The 27535-nt window shown below is 42.1% G+C and overlaps 2 protein-coding genes across 3 annotated transcripts; both read right to left on the minus strand.

Annotated features, from left to right (window-relative positions):
- Positions 1-3527: 3527 nt before the first annotated feature.
- On the minus strand, positions 3528-27457 carry RP9 (RP9 pre-mRNA splicing factor). 2 transcript variants are annotated; one of them, XR_005369688.1, is made up of 7 exons: positions 27306-27457; positions 15106-15136; positions 13871-14000; positions 10959-11050; positions 8537-8598; positions 7451-7822; positions 3528-5365 (listed from the first exon to the last, which is right to left on the minus strand). XR_005369688.1 is itself a non-coding variant. In XM_038557298.1 (6 exons), exons 1-6 carry the CDS (start codon positions 27455-27457, stop codon positions 7624-7626), a joined length of 666 nt encoding a protein of 221 aa, XP_038413226.1. In that variant the 3' UTR covers positions 7174-7623. The 2 variants fall into 2 exon arrangements, 1 of the variants encoding a protein (XP_038413226.1); XM_038557298.1 differs by lacking the exon at positions 3528-5365 and having other exon boundaries at positions 7174-7822.
- Positions 19214-27422, minus strand: LOC106559694 (glyceraldehyde-3-phosphate dehydrogenase-like). The gene is given in 4 exon segments (XM_038557297.1): positions 19214-19920; positions 19923-20037; positions 20092-20260; positions 27306-27422. Coding segments are annotated over 3 exon segments (945 nt in total). The 5' UTR covers positions 20215-20260; positions 27306-27422.
- Positions 27458-27535: the final 78 nt, after the last annotated feature.

Here is a 27535-nt window from a genome sequence, read left to right on the forward strand (position 1 = left end):
TCTAAATGAGTAAGTCTAGGGCTCAGGAAGGTGTTCAGGGCTGTCATCAGAGTACTGACACTTTAAGCCATAAGAGTTGCTGAGAACAGAATGAAGAGAAGGGCTAAGCCAGAAGTGTGAGTAACATTGATATTTAAAGGATTGGAACCAAGAGTTACACTGGAGTGTAAGAAAAGCAGCCTATGAGATAGGTTAGAACATCTGGAGAGGTGTCATGAAATCCAGTTGCTAAGGATCTTTCATGGAAAAGGGGTCAACAGTGTCAAATGCTAAAAAGATTAAGAAAAGGACTAAAAAGGATTTCTTAACAATGGCAGTACTGGTGGTCCTAGCAAGAGCACTTCAGGGATGTTATGGAGTGAAGTGTGTTTGAAGCTTCTACATTTAAGTCCTAACACCCAGTGTGACTACATTTGGAGAATAGGACCTTTAAGGGCGTAATTAAGGTTAAATGAGACCATAAGACTGGGTCCTTGATCCAAAAGAACTGTTTTTATAAAAGAGCAAGAGGTAACAGAGTGCTCTGTGTGGGCATAGAGAAAAGGCCAAGTGAGGCTGTCTACAAGCAGAGTCCTCTTATTAGAAATCAGTGTCCTGGCACTTTAATGTGGAACTTTTAGCCTCCAGAACTGGGAGAAAGTAAATTTCTGTTGTTTATGCACCCATTCTGTGGTATTTGTTATGGAAGTCCAAGTGTACTAATCTAAGAGGTATATCCAAGAGCACGATGGGTAAGAAAAAAGAAAAGTATGTAAAGAGAATAAATATAGTTGAACTGTTGGGGTACCAACCTCCTGTGCATCAAAATCTGAGTATAACTTGACTCCCCTAAACTTCTAATAGCCTACTGTTGACTGGAAGCTTAACAGGTAACATAAATGTATTTTGTATGCTGTATATATTATATACCGTATTCTTCCAATAAAGTAAGCTAAAGAAAAAGTGTTAAGAAAATCATAAGGAAAATGCATTTATAATACAGTATTGAAAAAAATCTGCATATAAGTGGACCCACAGAATTCAAACTCATGTTGTTCAAGGGTCAACTGTAGAGATAATTCTTTGAAAAAACTGCTCAAGCAGTGACTCCCAACTGAGACAGTTTCCATACATTTTATTTATCTTATTAAGTCACTTTATTGAGGTATGATTGGTATAAAAAAAGCTGCACATTGGTATACAACTTCGTAAGTTTGGAGATGATTATTCACCTGTGAAAATATTACCATCTATGCCATAAACTTTCAAATGTTTGTTTCAACTTGTGTGTTCTCTCATACATATGTATGGTGTATAGTTAATATAAGATCTTCATAAAATATTAAGTATATGATTTAGTATTAACTATTGACACTATGCTATAAAGTCAATTTCTAGGACTTATTTATGTTGTAAAAATAAAACGTTTACTCTTTGATTAATACCTTGCTGTTTCCTCCTCACCGTAGTCCCTGGGAATCACCATTCTACCCTCTTGTTTCTGTGGGTTTGACTATTTTAGATTCATGTGGTATCCTGTAGTATTTGTCCTCTGTGTCTGGCTTATTTCAGTGAAGATAAAGTCTGCCTGTTTCATCCATGTTGTCACAGATGTAGGATTTCGCTATTTTATGGCTGAATAATACTACATGGTGTTTACCCTTTTATCTGTTGATGAGCATTTTCATTGTCTGCATGTCTTGGCTATTGTCAATCATGCTGCAGTGAACATGGGAATGCAGTACCTCCTCAAGATCCTGATTCTGGGGATCCCTGGGTGGCGCAGTGGTTTAGCGCCTGCCTTTGGCCCAGGGCGCGATCCTGGAGACCCGGGATCGAATCCCACATCGGGCTCCCGGTGCATGGAGCCTGCTTCTCCCTCTGCCTGTGTCTCTGCCTCTCTCTCTCTGTGACTATCATAAATAAATAAAAATTAAAAAAAAAAAAGATCCTGATTCTGATAACTTTGGATATATACTTAGAAGTGGGACTAGGAAAAATAGTAGTTCTGTTTTTAAGTTTTTGAGGAATTGCCATACTGTTTTTTTTGGTAGCAACCTCCCCCATTGACATTGCCACCAACATGTGCAAGGATTCTCATTTCATCACATTCTCACCAACATTGATATCTTTCTTTGATAATAGCTATCATAACAAGTATAAGGTGATATCTTATTGTGCTTGTGATTTGCATTTCATTTCTATCATCAGTGATATATTTTTTAATGTACTTGACGGTTATTCTTTGGAGGAATGTCTGTTCAATTCCTTTGTTTTTAAAATCAGCTTGTTTTCTTGCTATTTATTGAGTTGTGGGAGTTCTTTATATATTTTGTGTATTAACTCCTCTGAAACAGGACTTTTCTCCCATTCCTAGGTTGCCTTTTCATTTTGATTGTTCCTTTGGTTTGTAAAAGCGTTCTTAATTTGATGTAGTTGGTGTCATATTCAAGACATCAGTGTTAAGACTAGTGTTAAGAAGCTTTTTTTTTATTTAAAGATTTTATTTATTCATGAGAGACACAGAGAGATAGAGAGGAAGAGACCGAGGCAGAAGGAGAAGCAGGCTCCATGCAGGAAGCCCGATGTGGGACTCGATCCCAAGACTCTAGGATCACGCCCTGAGCCAAAGGCAGATAGATGCCCAACCACTGAGCCACCCAGCATCCCAATAAGCTTTTTCCTATGTTTTTTTTAATAGCAGTTTTAGAGCTTTAAGTCTTAACATTATTTATTATTACTTATTATTTTTAAGGAACCTTTTTCTATTTACCATTATCTATTACTTATGTATCTATTTAATATTTGTTATTATTTTTTAAAGTCAACTCTATGCCCAATGTGTGACTTGAACTGATGACCCTCAGATCAAGTATCACATTCTCTACCAGTGCCCCTAAGTTCTTAACATTTAAATATCTACTCCATTTTGAATAGATTTTTTGTGTGTGGTATAACATAAGGGTCAGTTTTATTCCTTTGCATGTAGATATTTTTGGTTGTCACAAGTGAGAAGTGGTAGTGCTAGCGGCATCTAGTGGGTAGAGGTCAGGGATGCTGTTGAATATCCTAAAATACAGAGAAGACCCCCACAATTAAGATCCCTGAATAGGACCAAGTTTCAAAAAAACTGTAGGGGTGCCTGGCTGGCTCATGAGGTAGAGCATGAAGCTCTTGATCTTGGGGTTGTGAGTTTGAGCCCCACATTGGGTATAGGGATTACTTTAAAACTATTTTTTTGGGATGCCTGGGTGGCTCAGTGGTTGAATGTCTGCCTGTGGGTTTCCTCACACACATCCAAGGATTCTCAGGACACCAACACCAGAAGGGTGCCCTACAATTTAACTTTGTTCTGATACTGAAAGTATCAAATACCACAGGTTAGGGGCTCAGTCCTACAAGATTGCCCCACCCCTCTTCAAATGCCACCCAAAAGCCCAGGTTATCACCTGTGCTTCTGACAGGCAGATTATAGGTTGGAGGTTCCCTTGCCCCCTGCTTAGGGTCTGATTAATTTGCTTAAGAGCAGCTTAGAGGACACAGAAACATTTTATTTACTAGATTATTGGTTTATTATAAAAGGATATAACTCAGGAACAGCCAGATGGAACAGATGCTTAGGGCAAAGTATGTGGGAAGGGGTGAGGAGCTTCTATGCCCTATCCAGGGGTGCCACTCTTCCAGAAAGCTCTCCAAACCATACTAGACGCATATTACATGGGCACAATTGATGAAATAATGGCCTATTGGTGATTAATTCAACCTACTTTTACCCTCCCCTAAAATCAGGGGGTAGGACTGAAAATTCCTGATGCTATACATGGCAACAAGTCCCCGTCCTTAGGTGGTTTCCAAAATTCAACTCATTAACATAAACCCAGTTTTGGTGGAAAGGGGCTTGTTAGAGTAACAAAACACCAGTTTTGCCCTTATGGCTCTGAAGTGATTTTAGGAATTGGGGACAGGAGACCAAATATTAAAAAAAATAATAATAAAAAGCTCCCATTGCTCATATCACTCATGAGATTACAAGTGTTTTGGGGAGATATGAGCTAGAAACTATGGATAAAGACCAAATGTATATGAGAAATATATTTTGGTAATCTGAATGACCATGTAGGAGCCAATGGCAGGCTGCCCCAAATGGGTTACTTTGACATGAACATTATTTTGAGTTAAAAGCAATAAAAACCCAGCAGATTTAGAAAAAGCTTTTTTACTTACCTCCCCCTCAACTACCTGCCTGTACCAGGAAGAGAGCTATTAACAGATTCTTGTTTATTTAAGATATTTGCCCTTCTGTGGTATAGTGATTTGTGAGAAATATGTATGTGGTGGTTGTGGAGGGAGAATGTTCTCTGCCCTTTAAGGTTCTTTTAGCTGGACTAAGAATCAAATTGATATGAGAAATGAGACAAATCAAATACAGTTTCCTACATATGAAATTCCAAAGACAGTGAAGCAGTAAGACACATGAGCTAAGAGGAACAGGGGACTGAGCAAGACAGCAGGGAGGTGACAGATGTCTGGAAAACAAAGGCTGCCCTATTATTATACAAATAAGCATCTTAGATAAAGAGGAATCTGTTAATAGCTCTCTTCCTTGTACAGGCAGGCAGTTGAGGGGGAGGTAAAGAGCTTTTTCTAAATCTGCTGGGTTTTGATTGCTTTCAACCCAAAATAATTAACTGCATAAAGAATGGTTAAATGGTTAGGTAGCACATTCCAACCAAGGAATTTTGTGGCCACTTAAAGCTTGTAGGAAGCAGTGAGACTGCCAAGGTGTATAGTAAGTGAGATGAAGTCGTAGGACAGTTGAATTGGGATGAGCAGGTTATTACTTTTCAAATTTTACAAAAAAATTTTTTTAAAGAAGACTTCATGCTCGACATGGGTCTTGAACTCACAACCTTGGGATCAAGAGTCAACATGCTCTACAGAGTGAGCCTGCCAGATGCCCCTCCATTTACAATTTTAAAATAGTTTTTAAATGCTGGTGGCAACAGTTGAAAGGAAGAAAGAATGTGAAGACCGGAGTGTGATGAGGTAAGGAAGGAAGATCCGTGAGGAAGCAGGAACAGATAATGATGATAGCATAAGTAGCAGCAGGAACAACTAACATTCATTTAGCAATTGAAATGTTCCAAACTGTGTTCTAAATGTTTTACAAGTATTGAGTCCTTTCATTCTTGATGATTCTATGAGGTAAATATTATCCATCAAGTAAATGGCAGCACAGAATGGTCAGGCAACTTGTATAATCTGATAGCTCAGGAATGGTGCAGCTGGTATTCAAAACCAGGCAGTCTGGATCCGGAGCCAGTGCTCTTAATCACTGCCCTCTAACTCCTGAGAGTCGGCGTCCAGGGCACAAGTGGAGGCTGGCCTGACAGGAAGAGAACAGTATTCATAGTGTTATTCAGTTATGTAAAACTAATTTAAAAAACTGGTAATGTATTTTTTAAAAGATCTTGATCTTGAAGGTGCTATAAAACCATTTTAAGTAGATTTCCTTTCACTTCTTACTCTGCAATGGCTCTGAATCGGGAGGACAGGCTTAAGTGATGGGACTTTGGGATCTAGGCCAGAAACAAAAAGATACAGAAAACCAGAATAAGGGAGTAGGGACAGTAGTTACCTTGCAAGGGCTGGAGGAGATGGCCAGATTTCCAGTTATAACAGGAAGTGGAGGAAGGCTCCAAGACACGGAGCGGTGGTTCTCCCAGTGTGGTTCTCAGACCAACAGTGTTAGGATCATTTGGGGACTTGTTAGGAACATTCCTAGGTTCACCACAAACCTACTGAATTAGAAACTCTGGAAATCTGGGAGTTCAGTGATCTGTGTTTTAACAAGCACTGTAGTTGATATGGATGCAGATTTTCATTATTGTTTAAGAATATTTTTTCAGGCAGCCCGGGTGGCTCAGGGGTTTAGCACCGCCTTCAGCCCGGGGCGTGATCCTGGAGACCTGGGATGGAGTCCCATGTCAGGCTCCCTGCTTGGAGCCTGCTTCTCCCTCTGCCTGTGTCTCTGCCTCTCTCTCTCTGTGTGTGTCTCTCATGAATAAATAAAATCTTAAAAAATATATATATATTTTTTTGTGAATTGGATTCCAGAAGGACAGAAATTCCTGGAAGATGAGTTATGAGACTAGTAGGAAACACTGAGGAGGACACAGGAGAGGACAGATGGCCCATGTTTTGCATGCTGACCTAGGATGCCAAGAATAAATGTAAAGGATACCTGAATTAACTGGCCTTAGAACTTTCAGAAATAAGAAGCCTAGTGTGCTGATTCCAGTCTGTACCAGTATGTTACTCCAAGGCCAACACTGGGAGCATTCATTGATGAGTAGAACATGGGTCCATTCTGGGATTGGATTGGCTGTTCTTTAAAGAGGGGGTAATTCCCAGAGAAACCCCCCAGAGAAAGAGGACAGAAATGGGAGGAGAGTTACTGGGGCCCTGAAAACAGCAATAGCCCCTGCTGAAGAGGGAGGGACACCTGTGAGGATGATCTCTATTTGGCTCAGTAAAGAACAAGACTTCCTCTCCGTTAGCTGCAAGCACCACACAAATGAGCTAAGCTGCTTTTGCTGTGGTACAAAGACAGAAGAGCATAGGTGGGCTGTGTTTAACTAACAGGAAGATGAAGGAAGTGAGGGATGTGTTTTGGGATATGGGTAGCTGACCTCATCTAACAATTCCCCTATATTCTTAAAAATTTTCTGAGTCAATGACTCAGAAAAATCTTGGGATGCAGGCAGTCAGATCCAAACAAATGAAATACAGTGTAGCCACACAAGATTTTTCATTGCTGTTATAGCCTCAATTAAATCTCAATTAAACCCTCCTTCCTCCTCAATTAAACCATCTCATGTGATTATAAATATACGCCTTTTGGTACAGCAATGCCAAATGTACTTGATATTAAAATAATCTGTTTACATTGTTAAAAATGTGCAGATGAGTATTTATGGCATTTGTGTAAAAAAAAAAAAGCCCTATATTTATTGTGATATATAAAATATTTCTGGAAGACCCAACAAGAACCTGGTAAAACTGGTAGCCATTGGGAAGGGATACAGGTGGCTGGGAAAGAAAGGAAGGAGGAAAAATTTTCATGATTAAACCTTGTATACCTTTTAAATTTGAGCACATGCATGTATTATTCAGAAGTAAAAAATAAATACATTTAAAAAATAAATAATGAGCTTTTATTATCCTGGACAACAGAGAAAAGTCAAGCCTGAAGTCTCTGGGAACCAAGTAGTGCCCTGGTGGGGGGTGGGAGAGGCTGGGGCAGCACCTGGAGCTTCCTCAGAGCTCATCCCCAGTCCAGCTGCCCCGGCACAGGCCCCTCCAAGGAATCACAAACCTCGGGGCTCAGCGGGAGGAGGGCACTGAACAAAGCTTTCCTGCCTGAGATCAGCTGCTGTCCAGAGCCAGCGCCTGGGAAGGTACAACTCACCCTCCTGGGGTCACATCTTTGCTGGAAGGCAGGTGAGGATTCACACGGGTGACGTCGAATCCCCTGCTCTCTGGCGGCTCCCTCCTCGTCCTCCCCGCCTCCACCGTGGCCTCTGGTCTTTGGCCACAGTGTCTGATCTGTGGGGAGACAATGCTCAACCAGTCAAGTCCTCATCAATCCGAGTCTGAACTCTCATTCGACTTGGAAGACTTATGCTTTCGTTTCTTCTTCTTCTTCTTGTCTTTCTTCCTTTTCTTATGTTTTTCTTTCTTCTTCTTTTTCTTGTGTTTCTCTTTGCATGCTGAGGAACTGGAGCTGCTCCCATCTTCCTCGGAGGTAGAGTCCTCCAGTAACTGTTTCAACTGCTGTATCCTACACAGAGAAGATTAACCAAAACCATATTTAACGTAGATAAAACATAGATAAAAACGATATAAGAGCAGCAGCGAGAGTAAAAAAAAAACATCACGAATAACCACCTTACTGAAGACAGTATTCACTTTTATTTGTGCATGTCTTCCCCATTCTTGTTCACACCCATGCCTCTCTGACGTGACGGTAACCAGTGTACAAGTCACTCTGTAGTCTCTTCATCATCCTGAATTCTTCTGCATGTTTCTCCAGTCCTTAGTACAGAACTTTGGACACGTTCCTACCTTCCTTCATCACACCCCACCCTCCCACCCACAGCTGCTCAAGGTCACACTAGGTAATCTATCTCCTTAACACTTAGAATTCCATGTAACCAATTTGAGAAGAACCAACCCTCCTCTTCATTCACCTTATCTTTATTCTTGTCTAAAGCGAATTTTTAACAATAGCTCAGACACTGAAACTAAGTCAGTATCCATCAGTGGTGTGAGCAGGAGCAGCCAAGCCCACTGCTTTAAGCTAACCCAAGTAGAACAAGGCTGGCCTGCCCATTCCCCACCCACTGGCCTTTCTGTGATTACTCCTGCCTTCCAAATGTTTCACAGCTAAAGTACCATAGTTACCAAACCACTCATCTAATACTAGAATGGGTGTTTCCAACTTTATATAATTTCAGACCATAAGAGGGTATTGGTATCATTAGAACCATCTCACCTTACATCCTTTTCGTGTCTTTTGTTCTCTCGGATGATGTCATACATGGGATCTTCATGTGCCTTGAGGATGACAAAAGGTTACAGTTCTGTTAGGCTCCATGGACTATCAGCTAAATAAAAATTCGTATTTTACTGAAAGCAGTTTTTTTTCCCTGTTTGGTGTAATTTTATATTTAACACGTTCTAATCCTTCTTAAGGGTAGCCATCACTTCAAACTCATAGAAGCTACAAAAAAGTTATACAGATATAATTTGAATAGCTTTTTTAAGGATATCAAACATGAATCATTAAATATTACTTAGAAATATTGAGGTACTTCTTTTTTTTATGTAAACAGATGATCAAGAGATATTAAGTTGGAAATGATACATAAGAATGATTCATGTACTGATGCGCAAAAACCTATGTATATGCCCAAAAAGAAGTGTGGAAATATCCTTATCAAATTACCTAAGCATATTTCCTTGGAGACACGCAATATTGGACTTAAAAAATCAATTGTGAAAAACCTTACTGTAACATGTCAATTTTGTTAAAGCAAACGTATTCTTGTAATGGTTGTGTAATTTAAAAGTACTTAGAATAGGACTACACATAGACTGAATTTTACTGTAAGTGAATTATCTTTAAAAATGTTCAATAACAAATTTACATATTAAAAAAGTTAAAAATAAAAAAAATAAAAAAAAACAAAAAAGTTAAAAATATCTATATTCTTACTAGCAGAGATATTTACTGCTAACATTTTAGCATGGTTCTTCTAGTCATTCATAATTTACAAAAAACTATAATATATAATTGTGTTCTCTTTTTATTAACATTTTCATGAATATCTTCCCATGATATTATACATTCTTCCAAAAAATAATTTTTTTTTTTTTTCAAAAAATAATTTTTAAAAGCTATATGACTTTATTTTTTTTAAAGCTATATGACTTCTGGGATCACTAGGTGGCACAGCGGTTTAGCGCCTGCCTTTGGCCCAGGGCGCGATCCTGGAGACCCGGGATCGAATCCCACATCGGGCTCCCGGTGCATGGAGCCTGCTCCTCCCTCTGCCTGTGTCTCTGCCTCTCTCTCTCTCTCTCTGTGTGACTATCATTAAAAAAAATAAAATAAAATAAAAAAAAAGAAACTAAAGCTATATGACTTCTATATTACAGTACTTATGTTAGTATGCTGGTCACTGAAGTTGTTTCCTATTTTCTTTAGTCTATTTTTCAGTCACAGAAATAATTCTGAATAATTCCTTACATGTTCATAAAAATTTGTATATATTGATTTCATAGCCTTAGGATCTACTTTTAGAATTTAGGTTCTGAATTAAAATATATGAATTTTTTCATTCAATTTAACTTATAGGAACTGTAAATTTGCCTTTCCTGGTAGCACTGATTTACCCAGAATATTTTCCCCATATTTTTAAAATGAAAGTACAATTTTTAAAATGCCTTTTTTAAAAAAGATTTTATTTATTTATTTATTCATGAGAGACACACAGAGAGAGGCAGAGACATAGAGGGGGAAACAGGCTCCTCACAGGGAGCCCGATGTGGGATTGATCCCCGGACTCAGGATCACGCCTCGGGCCGAAGGCAGATGCTCAACCACTGAGCCACCCAGGCGTCCCGAATTTTTAAAATGTCTTAAAGTCCCTGGCAAATGTTTGCGGATCCCAGTTTGATATATGGTGATAATCCTAATCTCTCTGATAACAGCATAAGTAAACTGCCTGAAAGAGTGCCTGAATGGGTGCTAACAACCCTGCAAGGTGACTGTGAAAATAAAGTGGGGAAATGACACATCTATTTTACTGTCATGCAAACTGGATACATCATTTATACATATATATCTAGTTTATAAAAGAAACATATTTAATCTTGACATAAAGATTGGAACTAGAACGCTGATTTTAGTTATGAAAGATTTTTTTCTATAAGCAAAAAGTGATTGAACACAATCTTTCAGAAAAGGAAATTGGTGTTCCCAAGGCATAAGCAAATGTCACTTTAATAAACATTAGTTTTTTGCTAATGAGCTAATCTGTCATACAAATTCAGTTTATTTATTTTTATTTATTTATTTTTTAATATTTTATTTATTTGTTCGTGAGAGACACAGAGAGAGTGAGGCAGAGACACAGGCAGAGGGAGAAGCAGGCTCCACGCAGGGAGCCCGATGCGGGACTCGATCCCGGGACCCCAGGATCACGCCCTGGGCTGAAGGGGGCGCTAAACCACTGAGCCACCCAGGAATCCCCTTAAATTCAGTTTAACAGAAATGTCATTAACACAGATACTTTGGCCAGAAAGCACTGGAAATGTAGTACATGTTAACCTCCAGTTCACTGGTCACTGCCTGAGTCACTGACATTCACCATCTCTGGCAAATATAAATTGAAACCATAGGTTTTACTTACAACTCTGAACTGTTCTAACTTCTGGTTGCCTTTGATAAAGAAAGGGCATTCTTTGTCGCCTGTTCGGTGACCATACCGTTTACAACGCCAACCTAAAAACAAAGAAAAGGGATATATTTCTGTAAGATAATGCAGTTTTACTTAATCAAGATAAAGTATCAATAGATCATACTAAAGATATTCTTCATTAGATTCCAATTTCCAAAGCAAATGCAATTAGTGGATGAGCCATGCTTACATATTTACACCAGAAAATAGAGAAAAATCAATTGCTTCCATAAGCATCCTTTAATCTTGGGTTTTAGAAATGAGCCAAGTAGTTACTAAGCAATGCTGTGCAAAAATTAAAATCTGATTTTTTTTTTGTACTGTTGCTCCCTCTATCCTGGACTTCCATTATGCTGAATGTCCTAACCCTTTGTACTTCAGGATGTGACCTCATTGTGAGACAGGATCTTTGGAGGGGCCTGAGACAGATTTTTTTCCCTCACAGCCCTCAGAAGGAGCCAACCCTGCTCACACTCTGATTTCACACTGACAGCCTCCAGAATGGTAAGACAATAAATTTCTATTGTTTAGTCACCTGAAAGCCTCTTCACTAATGAAAAAGGTGAAAAAATAAATAGGAAACACCAACTTGGAAGAAATAAAAAGATATTAGAAGAAAAACATCCTTAGGGAACATATTGCAATGACAGAATAAGAACAGAATAAAAGAACCATAGAAGAAAAAAGAGCTTCTGGAACTGAAATAAAAAACTTAATTGGAGGACTGGTAGCTATGTTGATGAAATATTCTAGAGAGCAGAAAACAAAAATAGGAAAGAAAAGAACAGAAATTAGAAAACCAATCTAAGAAGTCCATTGCCCCATTGCAAACAGAGGAGAGGAAATAATCAATGAAACAATTTGTGAGGGCAGCCCTGGTAGCTCAGCGGTTTAGCATCACCTTCAGCCCAGAGCCTGATCCTGGGGACCCAGGATCGAGTCCTGCGTCGGGCTCCCTGCCTGGAGCCTGTTTCTGCCTCTGCCTGTGTCTTTGCCTCTCTCTCTCTGTTTCTTTCATCAATACATAAATAAAATCTTAAAAAAAAAAAAAAAGGAAACAATTTGTGGGATTTCAGGATATTGGGAACAGGGAGATGATCTCCTAAACTCTTGGACAGAGGAATAAAAAACAAAAGACAACAACCAACAACAAAGCAGGTTACATCAAGGCATCCGGAATATTAATTGCCTCAGACTTGTCAACAGCAATCCTACCAATGAGAAGGCAATGGAGCAGTGCCTTCAAAATTCTGAAAGAAGCTTGTTTTTAACAAAGAATTCTACATAGCAAACTAAAATATTAAATAGAGATGTTTCCAGAAAAATACAGTCTTGAGAATTTTGAGAATTTTCTCTCTGATAACCCATTTCTCGGCTACTAGAGAATGTCCTCTACCACACCAAGAAAAGGCAACAAGAAAGAAGACCCAAGATATGGCAACTAGGAGATCACACACAAGAGGGAGGTTAAGGGAAACCAGAGAGTGATGGTGAAGGAAGGTCCCTGGAGATAGCAGGGTGAACAACTCTCTGCAGGAGGAAAAAACAGAATACCTCAAGTGTCTGAAGCAGTTGAATTAGTAATCAGTACACAGAAAAAAGCAAAAAGAACAACAAAAAAGGCAACTATGAACTGCAGGGAAAACAAAACATTATGCAGGCTGCATGAAAGGAAATGTAATTGGTTTAGTACATGATTCAATTCTGAAAAATAATCATAATTAAATATACACAAAAGATTTAACTAAATTATGATATAATATATTGGGAAAATGGGAGATAGGCAGAGTATGTATGAAGTGGGGTGGAAGTAGAAAAAAAGAGCTGGAAATCTTCTAGAGTAAGAAGTCAACATATATAGTGAAGAAATCTGAAAAATAAAGTCAGGAATACAACACTGTTATTTAGATACATGGAAATAAACTTCAAAACATTCTTTTTTTTTAAAGTTTTATTTTTTTAAGTAATCTCTAATCCCCATGTGGGGCTGGAACTCATGACCCTGAGATCAAGAGTCGCATGCTCCTTTGCCTGAGCCAGCCAGATGCCTCCAAAATAATCTTAAAAGAAGTTTACATGGTTACCTTTAGTATGAGGTGAATGAGGGAACTACTATTTTAATTATGTGCATGAAGGATCTCTCTACTAATGTCTTTATTTTTTTAAAGGTTTCATTTATTTATTCATGAGATACAGAGAGAGGCAGAGACATAGGCAGAGGCTCTCCATTCAGGGAGCCTAACGTTGGACTCAATCCCAGATCTCCAGGATCACACCCTGGGCAGGCACTAAACCACTGAGCCACCTTGGCTGCCCTATACAAATGTCTTTCAAAGGCAGCAGTACCCTTTCTCAAATACCATCTTATGCTGGACGAAAAGTGCAGCCCTGGTGGGGTGGGGGTGTGCATGTATAGCATACTGTTCCGGACCCACCCTCTGGGGCCCACAGCTCCTCTCAGGTTACATGGATGGAACCTTAACACCACTGGTGGGGGGCAAATGATGCAAGACCCAAAGGGACTGCCCTCCAATACATCTCTTGTCCCTCGTGGCATTTACACAAGGGAATATCCTTTTTGTTACTGGAATATAACCGAAGAGTGAACTCAAAAGGTAGCTATGTTTCTGTGGAAGACCACTGCCCTTGGAGTCAGAAGCCCTGGAATCAAAGCTCTGCTCTACCTCTCACCTCGGACCACTTACTAACACATGCAGGTCAGCTTCCTGAACTGTAAAACAGGGATCATACTTTGACTTAACAGGGCTGCAGTGAGAACAAATTAAAACAACAAAAAGAAGTAAACACGCTCTGTATAACTTGCGTGTATTGAGGAGTGTTACTTGAAACTCTCCCATGCTCACACTGCATAACTTTGACTTCTTTCCCCAGTGGCATCCAAAGTCCTTTCGTTGGAGCATGAGCCAGAAATTCCCTGGCATGTTCATTGCCTGGTACATCTGGTATACAGTCTTCTGGCTTCGTCTCATCTTCCTAAAAAAGGAAACAGCGTGTACACAACTTGGCAAAAAAGCACAGGAATTCTCTCCCTCCTGCTTCTGAACACAACACTGCCTGGCTTTTTCAGGGGCTGGACACACCCGTGTCATCCTACGTTACCCTCTCAAATGCGAGAAAGATAAATTATACCTGACAGAAAAACGAGAAATAAATGTACCAGAAGAACTATATCAGGAACATGACAGAGCTATTCTTAGAGAAATATTACTAGTATTGTTCACATAGGAATGATTTGTGAGCTCCAAATCCTGATTCTAGATCACAAAAATTAGATTCAGACCACAAACTTTTCTATTAACTTAAAAGCCTTGTGCAATGAGGCAAAGTATAGAATTAAACAAGAGTTCCTAAAATGATGAGAATAACATGTTAAATTTAAAAAGATTATTATCCCTTGGAGACCACAGTCATGTTGTACAATCTCACACATGCTGTATTTATGAAGTGTGCTTTCATCACCAAATAACTTCATTATACAATTAAGGTGTTATTTTTTTAAGCTACTGATTGCAATTCCTATAAACATTAAATTTATACAAGAGTTTTATAACAATCTTTTCCTCTCAGTGAATGTGAGCAAGAAGGCTGTCCTGGCCTCTACCGAGCCCTCTAGGTCTCCCTCCCGCAGAGAGACTGGACCCTGGGGCCAGGTGCTGCCGGGAGACAGGGGGGTGCCCTGCACTAGGGACTGGACCAGGGGACTTTCCAGTCCCCTTAGAGACTACTGTTCTCTGAGCTGATGACACTCGGGAAGCCAGCAGCAAGTCAGAGGAGGAACACAACTATGAGAAGATGCAGCCACGGCAAGAGAGGGAGCGAGGGAGAAGGGGACTGATCACTGAGGAATGTGCGGGCCCCAGTTCTTAGGGACAGACACAGGGCTGAGGACATGTCTACAAAGGCACAGGCTGGACCAGCCCAAAGTGTATGAACTGACTGGAATCCGCAGGGTGGAGCGGCGTTATCATAAAAGGATGTTCAAACCTTATGCAACAGGTGTTCGTAACAAGTTACTGACTCTGAGCACCGAGTCAAATTCATCTAAGAGAATAACCAAAGGCACAAACTTCACACTGACCTTGATAAGCCCAGGAGGAGGTTTTTCATAGCTAGAAAAGAAAAGACATCATTAAAAACATTAACAAGAATATAACACGTTTTAGTGAGCAAAAAGCAACTGCAGGCCAAAACAAAAAGGATACTTTTAGTAAAACTTTAAAAACTACATTGTATCTAAAGCAGTTGATAAAATATGCCCAGCAGTCGGGGATCACCTATAAATAACCTGACGCTGCACCACATCCTGTGGCGATCTAGAATTGAAATTCCCTGAAGTAATAACCAGGTGTCTGAGCTCAGTGATTTTATTTTTGAAGAAGAGAAAGCAAGAGATTGCAGGGGAAATGCGAGGGAAGAAAACCTATGAGCTGATCAGGGTTCCAACTGTCATAGTTGTCAGGTTGTTTACCTGACACACCTTCTACTTACTCAACATTGAAGAGGCTCATGGGAGTGGGGTGGTGGCAGGTGGAGAAAACTGTACTGACTTGGTTGGGGGCAGCACAGAGGGGCAGGAGCAAAGCTGGAGGGAAGGGCCTGTTGCAGGGGAAGGAGGTGAGGGTGATCTCTCTTAGAGGCTTCCTCTCCCATTTCCCCACAGCTCCCAGTTCAAATCCTGCCCACCCACCCACCCTGCCTGCAGAGTGAGCCAGCTGTCTGCCCCTTGGCTCTCTGACAGCCCTCTGTGTACTTTGGACCTTGCTGGACTCGGGGTCCAGGACCCCTGCAGGTGCCTGGACCACAGGCAGCATTCAGTAAAGAACACGGCTAGAGGAAGCAGATATATGATGGGTGGGAATGTACTTTCCTTTTGAGCTCTCAGACCCCCAAGGCTCCTACGGGAACATACACATCATCCCTATGCTCCCCATTCATTTTCCCTTCCCATCACTCTGCCGGAACTGCCCCAAAAGGCTTCTAGTTTCCAAATCTGGAAAATTAGTTCCAAATGCTCATGTATGTTTTAAAAATTATTATTATTTCTAAAGATTTTATTTATTTATTCATAAGAGACAGAGAGACACACAGGCAGAGGGAGAAGCAGGCTCCATGCAGGGTCTCCAGGATCACGCCCTGGGCTGAAGGCAGCGCTAAACTGCTGAGCCACCGGGGCTGCCCTAAAAATTATTATTTTTTAAGTTGAGATACAACTAACATATAACACTACTACTATTAGGTGTAATCATGTTATTTATTTTATTTTATTTATTTTATTTTATTTTTTTTATTTATAATAGTCACACAGAGAGAGAGAGAGAGGCAGAGACACAGGCAGAGGGAGAAGCAGGCTCCATGCACCGGGAGCCCCACGTGGGATTCGATCCCAGGTTTCCAGGATCACGCCCTGGGCCAAAGGCAGGCGCCAAACCGCTGTGCCACCCAGGGATCCCATCATGTTATTTTTTTAAAAAACTTTATTTATTTATTCATTAGAGACAGAAAGGCACAGACATAGGCAGAGGGAGAAGTAGGCTCCCTATGGGGAGCCTGATATGGGACTTGATCCCAGGACCGCAGTGAGATCATGTAACGTGGGTATCAAACACATTGGACACCATCCCCCTTCCTCTGCAAAAAAGAAGAAACTGAAAAATCAAGCAGGACAAGTGAACATCTTAGGTCTTCTCAATGTCTCTATAAAGAACATTTTCCTGGGAGTGGGTATCTGGGCAATGAGGTTGGTTTAAAATTGTGTTTTGACTCCAAAAGCTTGTAAGTGTGGGAATCCCAAAATTGCTGCAGACAGGTGCTGAGTTCAGAGATGATTAATTTTCTGAATTTTATATCATAAAATGTCTTTTAACACCATAAAAACACTAATAAATGTTAAAATGGTAGATCATTTATCTAAGTCACATAAATATAGATTATCCCAAAAAGAATGTAGGGCAATATCCCAAATAGTTTAAGATAATAATAAAAAAAGCAATAGGGTAAAGAACAGTGTATTTGGTGTGCTTCCATTTGTGTGTATGTGGAGAAGGAGACTAAAAGTACAGAGGTATAAGCACAGAGGTGTCTTGAAATGAATGGAATACCTCTGGAAGGAAACCTGAGGGAGGGACCTTTATTTTTCACTCATATTTATTTATATGCAAATATGTCACCTCATGTTTTTTCATTACAAAAGAAAAGTGAAATTGATGGCATTTTCCTGGTACCTATGTTAGTAGAGGCACAGGTTAATTTCCCTCTGAAAGCAAAACCAAAAGTAATGTGAGATTAAGAAAGAAAAACGGCCCCAAAATATGCTACTAACAGCTCATAGGCTGCATTTTTGTTTTGAAGTTTCAGTTATTTCTGTAGTTTTTTTCAAGAATTAAATCTCCACTCTAGCTCTATCCAGCTTGTTATTTTCTTCCTAACAAAAAAGAACAAGTATAATAGGGGAAACTGAACTTAATTCTCAGGCGATATGAAGGTTCAACTTGAAAACTTATTTGTTGCACAAGTATTCACTCAACCATTATGTCAGGCATAGTGCTAAGTATCAGAAGACAAAACCAAGGGCACAGAAAATTCCCTTTTGTCCAAAATCCCTTGGAAGAGCAAGGCACTGTACTCCTCCAATCCACAGACTTATTTCCCTTGAATAAAGGACATCAAATCCATTACTAAATCATATTATTTTTATTGACTCTCTTTATAAACTGTGCAACTGCCTTGATAAAGAGGTTTTGGTTTTTTGGAGTAGAGAACTCCCACATTTCCAGCTGTAACATTTTCCAGTTCTAAATGAATGGGCTCTGGAGGTGTTAACAAGAAAACCACGGTCCCAAAATGGAGCCACTTAGTCCATGTCATCCAACTGGGCCCTAATATATACCCTAATTACAGTTTTAACCTCCTCCACAAACGTATTCTTAACTGTCAGCAGGAATATTCTGATTAGTACCAATAAACTGATCTGTCACATGGGCTCTCTCTATCCACCAAAGATGAGATAATCTGCACGATAAGACTCCCTGCTCTTTCACCTAAGAGAAGGTGACTTTGCCTGGAACAATTTTTTTTCTTTGGCTGGTAACTTCATTCACCACCCTCCTAGAAATCTTCCGTTTTGTACAGTTTGGAGCATCTCTCTACTTGCTAGATGGGATGCTGCTGGATTCATGAATCAATTAATAAAACCAACTACATCTTCAAATTTACTAGGTTGAATTTTTGTTCTTTAACACAGGTAAAAAATTCTTTTGGTTTGAATTCTGATTCATTCTCACTGCCTGTGTACTTTGGACAAGTTATTTAATCCTGAGAGCCTCAATTTCCTCATTGGTCAATATGTCACAGCAAACATCCCTTTCATCTCTGGAAAGGCACTTCACAATGTTGGCTTCTGCTCCTTCTGTTGAAACCAAGTCACTGCTCTCAGCAGCCTCATGAGGCAGCCCAGGACTGAAGCACTAGCATCATAAAGGCCAAGATGTGGACCAGCAGAGAAGCTTGGCCATCCCAAGACAGTCTTCACATCTTTTTTTATAGGTCTGCAGTCTTACAGGGATTTGCCAGCTGCTCCTAAGTGGAGGTGGGCACAGACCTGGCAGTGGACTTCCCACAGACATCATCCCCAGCTGGGCTTACTGCCTTTCTAGACCACAGGACTCAGGGACTCCTTTTCCATATCTGGCTTCAGGGATCACTGCCTCTTCCCCTGTGTAGGTGTTACATCAGCATTTAGCCAAGTGTATCCATTCTCCTGTGAGGCTCATAAAATATGCCTTATTATAAACTATCATGTTAAAAATCTCAGAATAAGGAAGGGCAGGTCAGGGACTCTGACCCTCAATCTTTTCTTCCCCCAACATCAGTTCCAACAGTTTCCTTCATTGATTCCAACAACTGGAGGCTACCAATTAAGAGGCTGATTTGGGACAATCACCCAGACCTCGTGACATCTAGAGTTCTTTTTTTTTTTTTTTTTGGCTGGGTACAGTATACTTTATTGATGGTACATGACAAGGTAGGGCTCCCCAAGCCCCTCCCCTTCCTTGGGGTCTAGGATGTAAATTGGAGGTCAGGAGATTCTCTCAGTGTGTTGGGGGATTAAGTTGTGGCAGGGACTCCCCAGCAGCTGAGGGCCTCTCTCTTTCTCTTGTTCTTGCTGGGGCTGGTGGTCCAGGAGGCTCTTACTCCTTGGAGGCCATGTGGACCATGAGGTCCACCACCCGGTTGCTGTAGCCGAATTCATTGTCATACCAGGAAATGAGCTTGACAAAGTGGTCATTGAGGGCAATGCCAGCCCCGGCGTCGAAGGTGGAAGAGTGGGTATCACTGTTGAAGTCACAGGAGACCACCTGGTCCTCAGTGTAGCCCAGGATGCTCTTCAGGGGTCCCTCCGATGCCTGCTTCACTACCTTCTTGATGTCGTCATATTTGGCAGCTTTCTCCAGGCGGCAGGTCAGATCCACAACTGATACATTGGGGGTGGGGACACGGAAGGCCATGCCAGTGAGCTTCCCGTTCAGCTCAGGGATGACCTTGCCCACAGCCTTGGCAGCGCCAGTGGAAGCAGGGATGATGTTCTGGGCAGCCCCTCGGCCGTCACGCCACAGCTTCCCAGAGGGGCCGTCCACGGTCTTCTGGGTGGCAGTGATGGCATGGACGGTGGTCATGAGGCCCTCCACGATGCCGAAGTGGTCATGGATGACTTTGGCTAGAGGAGCCAAGCAGTTGGTGGTGCAGGAGGCATTGCTGACAATCTTGAGGGAGTTGTCATACTTCTCATGGTTCACGCCCATCACAAACATGGGGGCATCAGCAGAAGGAGCAGAGATGATGACCCTCTTGGCCCCGCCTTTCAAGTGAGCCCCAGCCTTCTCCATGGTGGTGAAGACCCAGTGGACTCCACAACATACTCAGCACCAGCATCACCCCATTTGATGTTGGCAGGATCTCGCTCCTGGAAGATGGAGATGGACTTCCCGTTGATGACAAGTTTCCCGTTCTCAGCCTTGACTGTGCCGTGGAATTTGCCGTGGGTAGAATCATACTGGAACATGTACACCATGTAGTTGAGATCAATGAAGGGGTCATTGATGGCGACAATATCCACTTTGCCAGAGTTAAAAGCAGCCCTGGTGACCAGGCGCCCAATATGGCCAAATCCGTTCACTCCGACCTTCACCATCGTGCCTCGGGGACGCGCCTGGGGCTGCACCAGAAGACGCGGCTGTCTGTCGGGCGGGGAGGAGCAGAGAGCTGACATCTAGAGTTCTTTCACCAAACTGCAACCACTGTTCTAAGTCAGCAATGCATTTCCTGTATTAATAACTGTTCATGGGTTAAATACGTTGTACAAGGGCACAAAGCCCAGAGTTCACGTGCTCACCTGTACATGACTGTCAGTGCATGTTTAGCTGAATACAGCAATTATTCTAGCACCATGTTTGTCCCTGGAAAACAGAAGACTACAGGAACACTTGAAATTCAGAGCTTGAGTACGATTTGATTTGGGCAGATACTGTGGTAAACCCAGTTTTCCCTAAAATAATTTCTACCACATTGCTCACTTACCCATTTTTATTCACGGTGATAAAATTTATATACCATACTACCCTGTATTTTGACAATACTTTCCCCAACCCAAAGCAAAATACCACGAGGCTGGGGGAGGTAGTAACAAGACAACGACATCATGCCCTCTCTGAGGCAGGGGTTGGGTTGTGTGCAATATTAAATGCATACACGTTTGGTTGTTGATGCTGGGAACAGCCATGTGGAGGCAGATAATTCTAAGGAGTTTGTGAGGGGAAATGTTAAGCTAGGAATCAACATCTGAGCCAGGGTCTGACATTCATCAAGTTAATGGGAAACAGAGCTATAGGGTCTTTAATCACAGATTTTAGCAAGGATAAGCCTCCATCCTCTGGTTTGAAGACCAGGAATCGTTTTGTACAGCAGGAAACTTCCTGTCTGTGCTCTGTGGCAACCAATCACCAGACTGGCCAGGTCCTCATTATTTCTGGCCAGGGACCAAACTGAGAGAGACCTAGAAGCCTGAGAGACAAGAAGCAAATTCTGAGGCTGGGTGTCTGTGTACTCAAAGAGCATCTCAAACTCTTAAAGGGATTTGTATCTCTTCTATAAGGAGTAATACATACACATTCTATAGCTCAGATCTAGGTCTTAACCTTGTAAACCTCCAGGAAAGGACTCATTTTAATATTTCAGAATGGCTGTAAAGTATAGAAACACTTAATGGTTTTATGTTTTCTTCATTCTGACCCTCTTCTTCTGGATCAACTTTAAAGACTCTTCAGAATAGATTATATATTTGAGGTTATAGAAGTTAGGGAGAATTGACCAAGGGAAAAGTGAAATGCTTTTCCTTTGAGCTTTCTCTTAAAATGTGAAAGAAAATAACTTTGGTGGGTGTGATATTGATGGTGGGTGTGATTATAATAAATATGTATTTGGTTTTCATCCACTGTTCTGGTACACAGCTCCTAAAACCTTGTAATTTCCTATATAAAGGCCATAGGAGCATCTTTTCTTATACTGTTTAGTTTTGTTCCCAGTTCTCAAAGTAGGTCCAGAGCTATAAAGGTAAAAGTTTGCTATTCATAACAAGGCCCTTTCAGTCAAACTGTTTATTAATGAGGTCACTTTTGCAAAGCTCCTAAAGATGAGGACTGGTTGCCAGGGGAACCAGTTCTATGATTAGAGGGTTGGAACTTTCAGTCTTACCTCCAGGGAGATTGAATTAGTCACCAATGGCCATTGATTAATCAATTATGCCTATGTGATGAAGCCTCTATAAAAAAAAAGCCCAGGGGTGCCTGAGTGGCTCAGTCAGTTAAGCATCTGCTTTCGCTCAGTTCATAAGGGGATGGAGCCCCACTTTGGGCTCCTTGCTCAGCTTGCTTCTCCTTCCTGCTTGTGTTCTCTTTCACTGTCTCTCTATTAAATAAATAAGCTCTTAAAAACAACAACAACAATAACAAACCCAAAATGGAGTTCAGAGAGCTTGAAGGTAAAACATGTAAAGGTGTGACGTGACGTATCTGGTGAGGACATGGAAGCTCCATGCCCCTTCCCACATGCCTTACACTATGTATCTGCTCCACCTGGATGCTCCTGAGTTATATAACAATTTATAATAAATCAGTAATGACATAAACAAAATGTTTTCCTAAGTTCTATGAGCTGCTCCAGAGGAGGGTACTGAGGGACCCTGTGCTTTATAGACAATGGGTTACTAGCAAGCTGGACTTGTAATTGACATTTAAAGTGTGTGGAGAGGGGAGGTCTTCTGAGACTGAGCCCTTAACCTATAGGTTCTGACGCTGACTCCAGGTAGACAACATCAGAATTAAATCTGTAAGACACTTACTTGGTGTCCTCTGGGAACAGAAAATTTCTTGGTGATGCTGGAAAACTACACAGTTAGAACAGTGCTGTGAGTGTAGTATGAGTATAGAAAAGGAAAACAGGAGTGTTTTTTCCTTTGTAGTAGATGAAGGATGAGAAATGCCCTGAATAGCTACAGCAAAGAAAACGTCCCTTTGGCTTCATCTCTGGATGCTTCCAAATAAGGATTGTGATGGAGGCTTCTCCACTCTCATCATTAATCCAGAGTTTCTCTAAAGGAAATGATGTAAATGCTTTTGCCTAAGTGGAAAAGGAGTGTGATGGAACTGACTATACATTTTGAAACCTGTTATTATTAGCAATGGAACTCCCTAAAAAGTCCATTTTACAACTGTTTCTCCACATTTAAAGGAACATAGTTGATGTTTTTTCCTAGGGTTTAATAATTCTTTATTTCTATAACATGTTAAAAAAAGGATATTTCTCAAGGTCTAAAGTAATAATTTAACTATTAAAAATAATAGATCTGAAAAAAAAATAGATCTGGGGTGCGCCTGGCTGGCTCAGTCGGTAGAGTAGTCGACTACTCGGTAGTCGACTCTCGGTCTCAGGGTTGTGAGTTCAAGCCCCACACTAGGTGTAGAGATTATGTAAACAAAACAACCAGATCTAGAATGGGAGTGTGTTTGTGTAGTTGGCTTCTTCACTGTGACAGTTGAGAAGTGTACACTCTTTGTAGTTATTAAGGTTAAAAAAAAAGTTGGTGGAGGTCCATTATTTTGTGCCATCTGTGAAGCCTTGCTACTAAATCATTCAGACTGTAATAAGTTTCTCTGAGCAGTAAGACTATATTTAGATAACAGAGGAAAAACCATCTTTCCAACAGATTACGGGGAAAGAAATCTTTAATTTGCCAACTACTTAAAAATACTCTTGTATTTTTGAATGCTGGCATAGGATTTCTTTTGGAAGAGTCCTTGTGTAAGCATACTCAAATCCAGTTGTACCCGCAGCTTGCTCCTATGCGGTGGAAGGCAGAGATAAACTGCCACATATATACAGAATCTCCATTTAGTTATGTCCAGCAGACAAGGGACACTTGAATAGAGTTGGAGCACGGGTTAAAGCACAGGGTGGAAGACTCAGATGCCTGTAGGGTTCTGGCAGGTATGGTCATAGGGTAAGAAAAGGTAAGGTAAAGTGTAAGAAACTGGCCAGGGGAGTGCAAAGGGACCTAATAAGGGCAACCAGGGGGAAAAAAGAATTTGAATTCAATTTGTGAAAAATCAGTATGTGACTTCCCATTTCACATTGCTGGCTGGTCAACTTAGTTATTTGCTTTCCTTTTCATTGTAGTCTGATATCCCTACAATTGAAATTTACCAGTCAATGAACCAGCACCTCTGCATTCTCTCTCTCTCAACTGCTCCCTTCAAAAAGCTTTATTTATTTGTTTTCAAAAGATTTTATTTACTTTTGAAAGAGGCAGAGACATAGGCAGAGTGAGAAGCAGGCTCCATGCAGGGAGCCCGACGTGGGACTCGATCCCAGGACTCCAGGATCATGCCCTGGGCCGAAGGCAGGCGCTAAACCACTGGGCCACCTGGGCTGCCCCTTCAAAAAGCTTTATAATGCCTCACTCTTAATGGGGGAGATCCAAGGATCCCTGCACATTAGGAAAAAACCTTTAAGTGAAAGAAACCATAAGAAAAGGCAGAGAAGAAACAGACAGCAAACAAAAAAAGAAAAAAGTAGTGTCCTTAAAGATGACAGATTTGTTATTGAGGAAAAAACAGATGCTAGGAGAAAAAGAATTCTCGGAATAAGCAGCTTTTCAAAATTAAAAACTGAAACTTAAAAGTGCAATGGTGGAAGGACTAGAAGGTAAATCTTATAGAAGTAGAATGAAAAGAGGATCACAAAAGTCTAAGAATTAAGAAAAAAACAAAATGGAGGGAAGAAAATTAAAACATAGATCATGTATGAATATTAAATACACACGAAGTATCAAGAAAATATTTAAAAAGTCTGAAATCTGGTGAGAAACAGTTCACATCACGAAACTGGAAGGGGCGTCTGGGTGGCTCTGTTGGTTAATTGCCCGACTCTTGATTGTAGCTCAGGTCATGATCTCAGAGTTGTGAGATGGAGCCCTGCATCAGATTCCCCACTCGGCAGGGAGTTGTTTGGGGAGTCTCTCCCTCTGTCCTCCTTCCCTCCATGCATGCTCTCTCTCCCTAAAATAAATAAATCTTAAAAAAAAAAAAAAAAAGAAACTGCAAAATACTAGATAAAAAGAATTCTTTAAGGCTTGCAAAAGAGGGAAGGTAGGACAAGTTCCTTAAAAAAGAAAGGAATCAGAATGGCACCAGATTTCTTGGCAATACTGGAAGCTAGGAAATAGTAGCCTACCACCTCTAAAATCAAGTGAAAATAATTTCTAGCCAGAATTCTATACCTAGACCACCTACCTATCATGTTTGAGGATAGGATAAAGACATTTTCAGGTATGTAAAGACTCAACAAATTCACCCCAATGCACTTTTTATAGGAAGTTACATAATACACTTCAACAAAATGAGGTAAAGAGAAAAAGAGGAAGACATAGGGTCCAGAAATGGGCTCCAAGACAGGAGAGTGACAAAGGCAGTTGTACACCAGGTTTAGAAAGTAACCGCAGGGTACTGGAGAAGAGAAGGAGAATTCTCGGTTTTAAAAACAAACTGATAGGGATCCCTGGGTGGCGCAGCGGTTTGGCGCCTGCCTTTGGCCCAGGGCGCGATCCTGGAGATCCGGGATCGAATCCCACGTCAGGCTCCCGGTGCATGGAGCCTGCTTCTCCCTCTGCCTGTGTCTCTGCCTCTCTCTCTCTCTGTGTGACTATCATAAATAAATAAAAAATTAAAACAAAAAAAACCAAACTGATAGGCTGCCTGATATATAGGAACATTTAGGAAAAGTACTGTTGGCTTTTAGGGCCTTTTGAATAAAGTTAGCAGCAGGTAATAGGAAATTAAGCAAATGAAAAAGATTGAGGCTCTTATTAACCAGTTGAAAAACAAAAATCGTGCTAGAAAGCAAAAACAAAAAAAAAAATCACAAAACACCATTTTGCTCCAAAATGAGCAATGTTGGATAGTTATTATAATGCTAATACCAACTACTGACTTAACAAAAATTATCATAGAGCTATACTGGAAGGATGGAGGCAAACGGGTAGAGAAAGAGAACGAAACCCTTATTTATGTGACATGAGGTTTATAGGTAGTGTCCGTTGTTCAATCTAAAAAAGCAGTATAAGCATATAATTTAGAAGTGAGTAGTTAAGTCCCAGAAGAAAAAAACTATTTACTTACTGAAACCTTGGTTGGAGAGAGAGTTGCAGGGAGTGTGCTGGTGACTACGGAACAGGGATATATGGACACCCCCCCCCTTTTTTTTTTTTTAAGGATTTTATTTATTCATGAGAGATACAGAGAGAGAGGCAGAGACACAGGCAGAGGGAGAAGCAGGCTCCATGCAGGGGAGCCTGATGTGGGACTGGATCCTGGGACCCCAGGATCAGGCCCTGGGCAGAAGGCAGGTGCCAAACCCCTGAGCCACCCAGGCGTCCTGAACCACTTGCTCTTGAACTTAGTCTCTTAGTCTCATTTGATGTTTAAAATATTATTCTAAAAATAAAAATGTGGGACAGCCCAGGTGGCTCAGCAGTTTGGCGCTGCCTTTAGCCGGGGGTGTGATCCTGGAGGTCTGGGATCGAGTCCCGCATCTGGCTCCCTGCATGGAGCCTGCTTCTCCCTCTGCCTGTGTCTGTTCCTCATTCTCTCTCTGTGTGTCTCTCATGAATAAATAAATAAAATCTTCAAAAAACAATTAAACAAATAAAAATTTTGATTTAAAAGCAAACATGCCTCTGAATTAGCCAACCCAAATATGTCAGCAAAGTTTAAATCCCTGAAATGGAAAAATCCAACTGATCTGGGAATCAGGCGACACCTGGCTTCCTCTTTAGTTTTGCTAGTTTACAGATCAACGTCTCCTTGATCAGGTTACTTAACTGCTGAACCTGCCTTTCTTTCCGCATCTGCAAAAGGAGGTTATAATCCTTCTGATGTCTATGAGTGCTCTGTGAGCTACAAAATAAATGTAGAGTGTTAGCCACTATCTGGTACCCCACAGTTAAAGATACTGAGGGGTCAGGCTGGGCTCTGGGAAGCTCAGGCTTAGGCTAGGGAAAGGTACTTGAACACCTGCACTGCATAGGACGCGGCCACAGAGCGCCTGGAGGGGCCAGGACCGGGAGATCCAGCAACGCAGCGCCTCCCGCAACCTCTGCCTTACTGATGTGACACAGCTCACCAGGCAAAGCTCCGGGTTAATGACCAAGAATCTGAGCCCTCTAAGGACTTTCCCTTACACCTTCCCATGGGTCATGCCAGTGCCCGACCCCGGGGACGCCAAAGAGGGGACCTGGAAGGCCGGGAATCCGCCTCCCACCCGGGGGTGCGGCCCCCGTCGCCACCCGCCCTGCCCCCACCGGGGGGTCCCGGCTCGGCCCGTGGAGCTGCCCCCGGCCTCGCTGCAGCCCCTGCACGCCCCGACGGCCGCGGGGTCTCCCCCTGCACCGCCCCCCCCCCCGCCCCGGCCGCAGAGGGGGCGAACGCGGCTTCGGCGGCTTCGGCGGCTTCACCGTCGGCCCCGCGACCGGCCCCCGGGGAGGCGCAGGGCGGCGGCGCTCACTGCACCTGCCGCGGGCTCGGGCCCTGCGCAGGCCGCTCGGCGCCCCTCCCCGCCCCTCCCCCGCCCGGTCCCGCCCCTCCCCCGCCCCCGCCCGCGGGGACCCGGGCACCCGGCGCCCGGCCTCCCCGCCCCCACACCTGGCGGAGCAGCGGGGCGGCGCGGACTCACAAGGACTCCAGGTGCTTGAGCTGCTGCAGCTGCTGCGCGTCGTGCCGCCGCCGCTTCTGCTCCCGGCGCCGCTGCAGCTCCTGCTCCGCCGTCTCCCGCGGCCGCCGCGCGCCCCCGTTCCCCGCGTCGTCGCGCCCGGGCCCGGCCGACATCGCGGCCCGCGTGGCGGAGGCGGCCCCGCGGCGGCCCGAGGCGGTGGCGGCGGCCAAGACGGCACTTCCTCCGCGCCC

Source organism: Canis lupus, chromosome 14, assembly GCF_011100685.1.
Source record: "Canis lupus familiaris isolate Mischka breed German Shepherd chromosome 14, alternate assembly UU_Cfam_GSD_1.0, whole genome shotgun sequence".
Classification (NCBI taxonomy): Eukaryota; Metazoa; Chordata; class Mammalia; order Carnivora; family Canidae; genus Canis; species Canis lupus.

Coding starts and splice junctions, on each gene's coding strand:
- RP9 (XM_038557298.1), bottom strand. CDS start 27,457: ATGTCGGCCGGGCCCGGGCGCGACGACGCGGGGAACGGGGGCGCGCGG. Junction 15,137..27,305: donor CTCAAGCACCTGGAGTCCTT/GTGAGTCCGCGC, acceptor TTTCTTTTCTAG/CTATGAAAAACCTCCTCCTG. Junction 14,001..15,105: donor CTCCTCCTGGGCTTATCAAG/GTCAGTGTGAAG, acceptor TTCCTTTTTTAG/GAAGATGAGACGAAGCCAGA.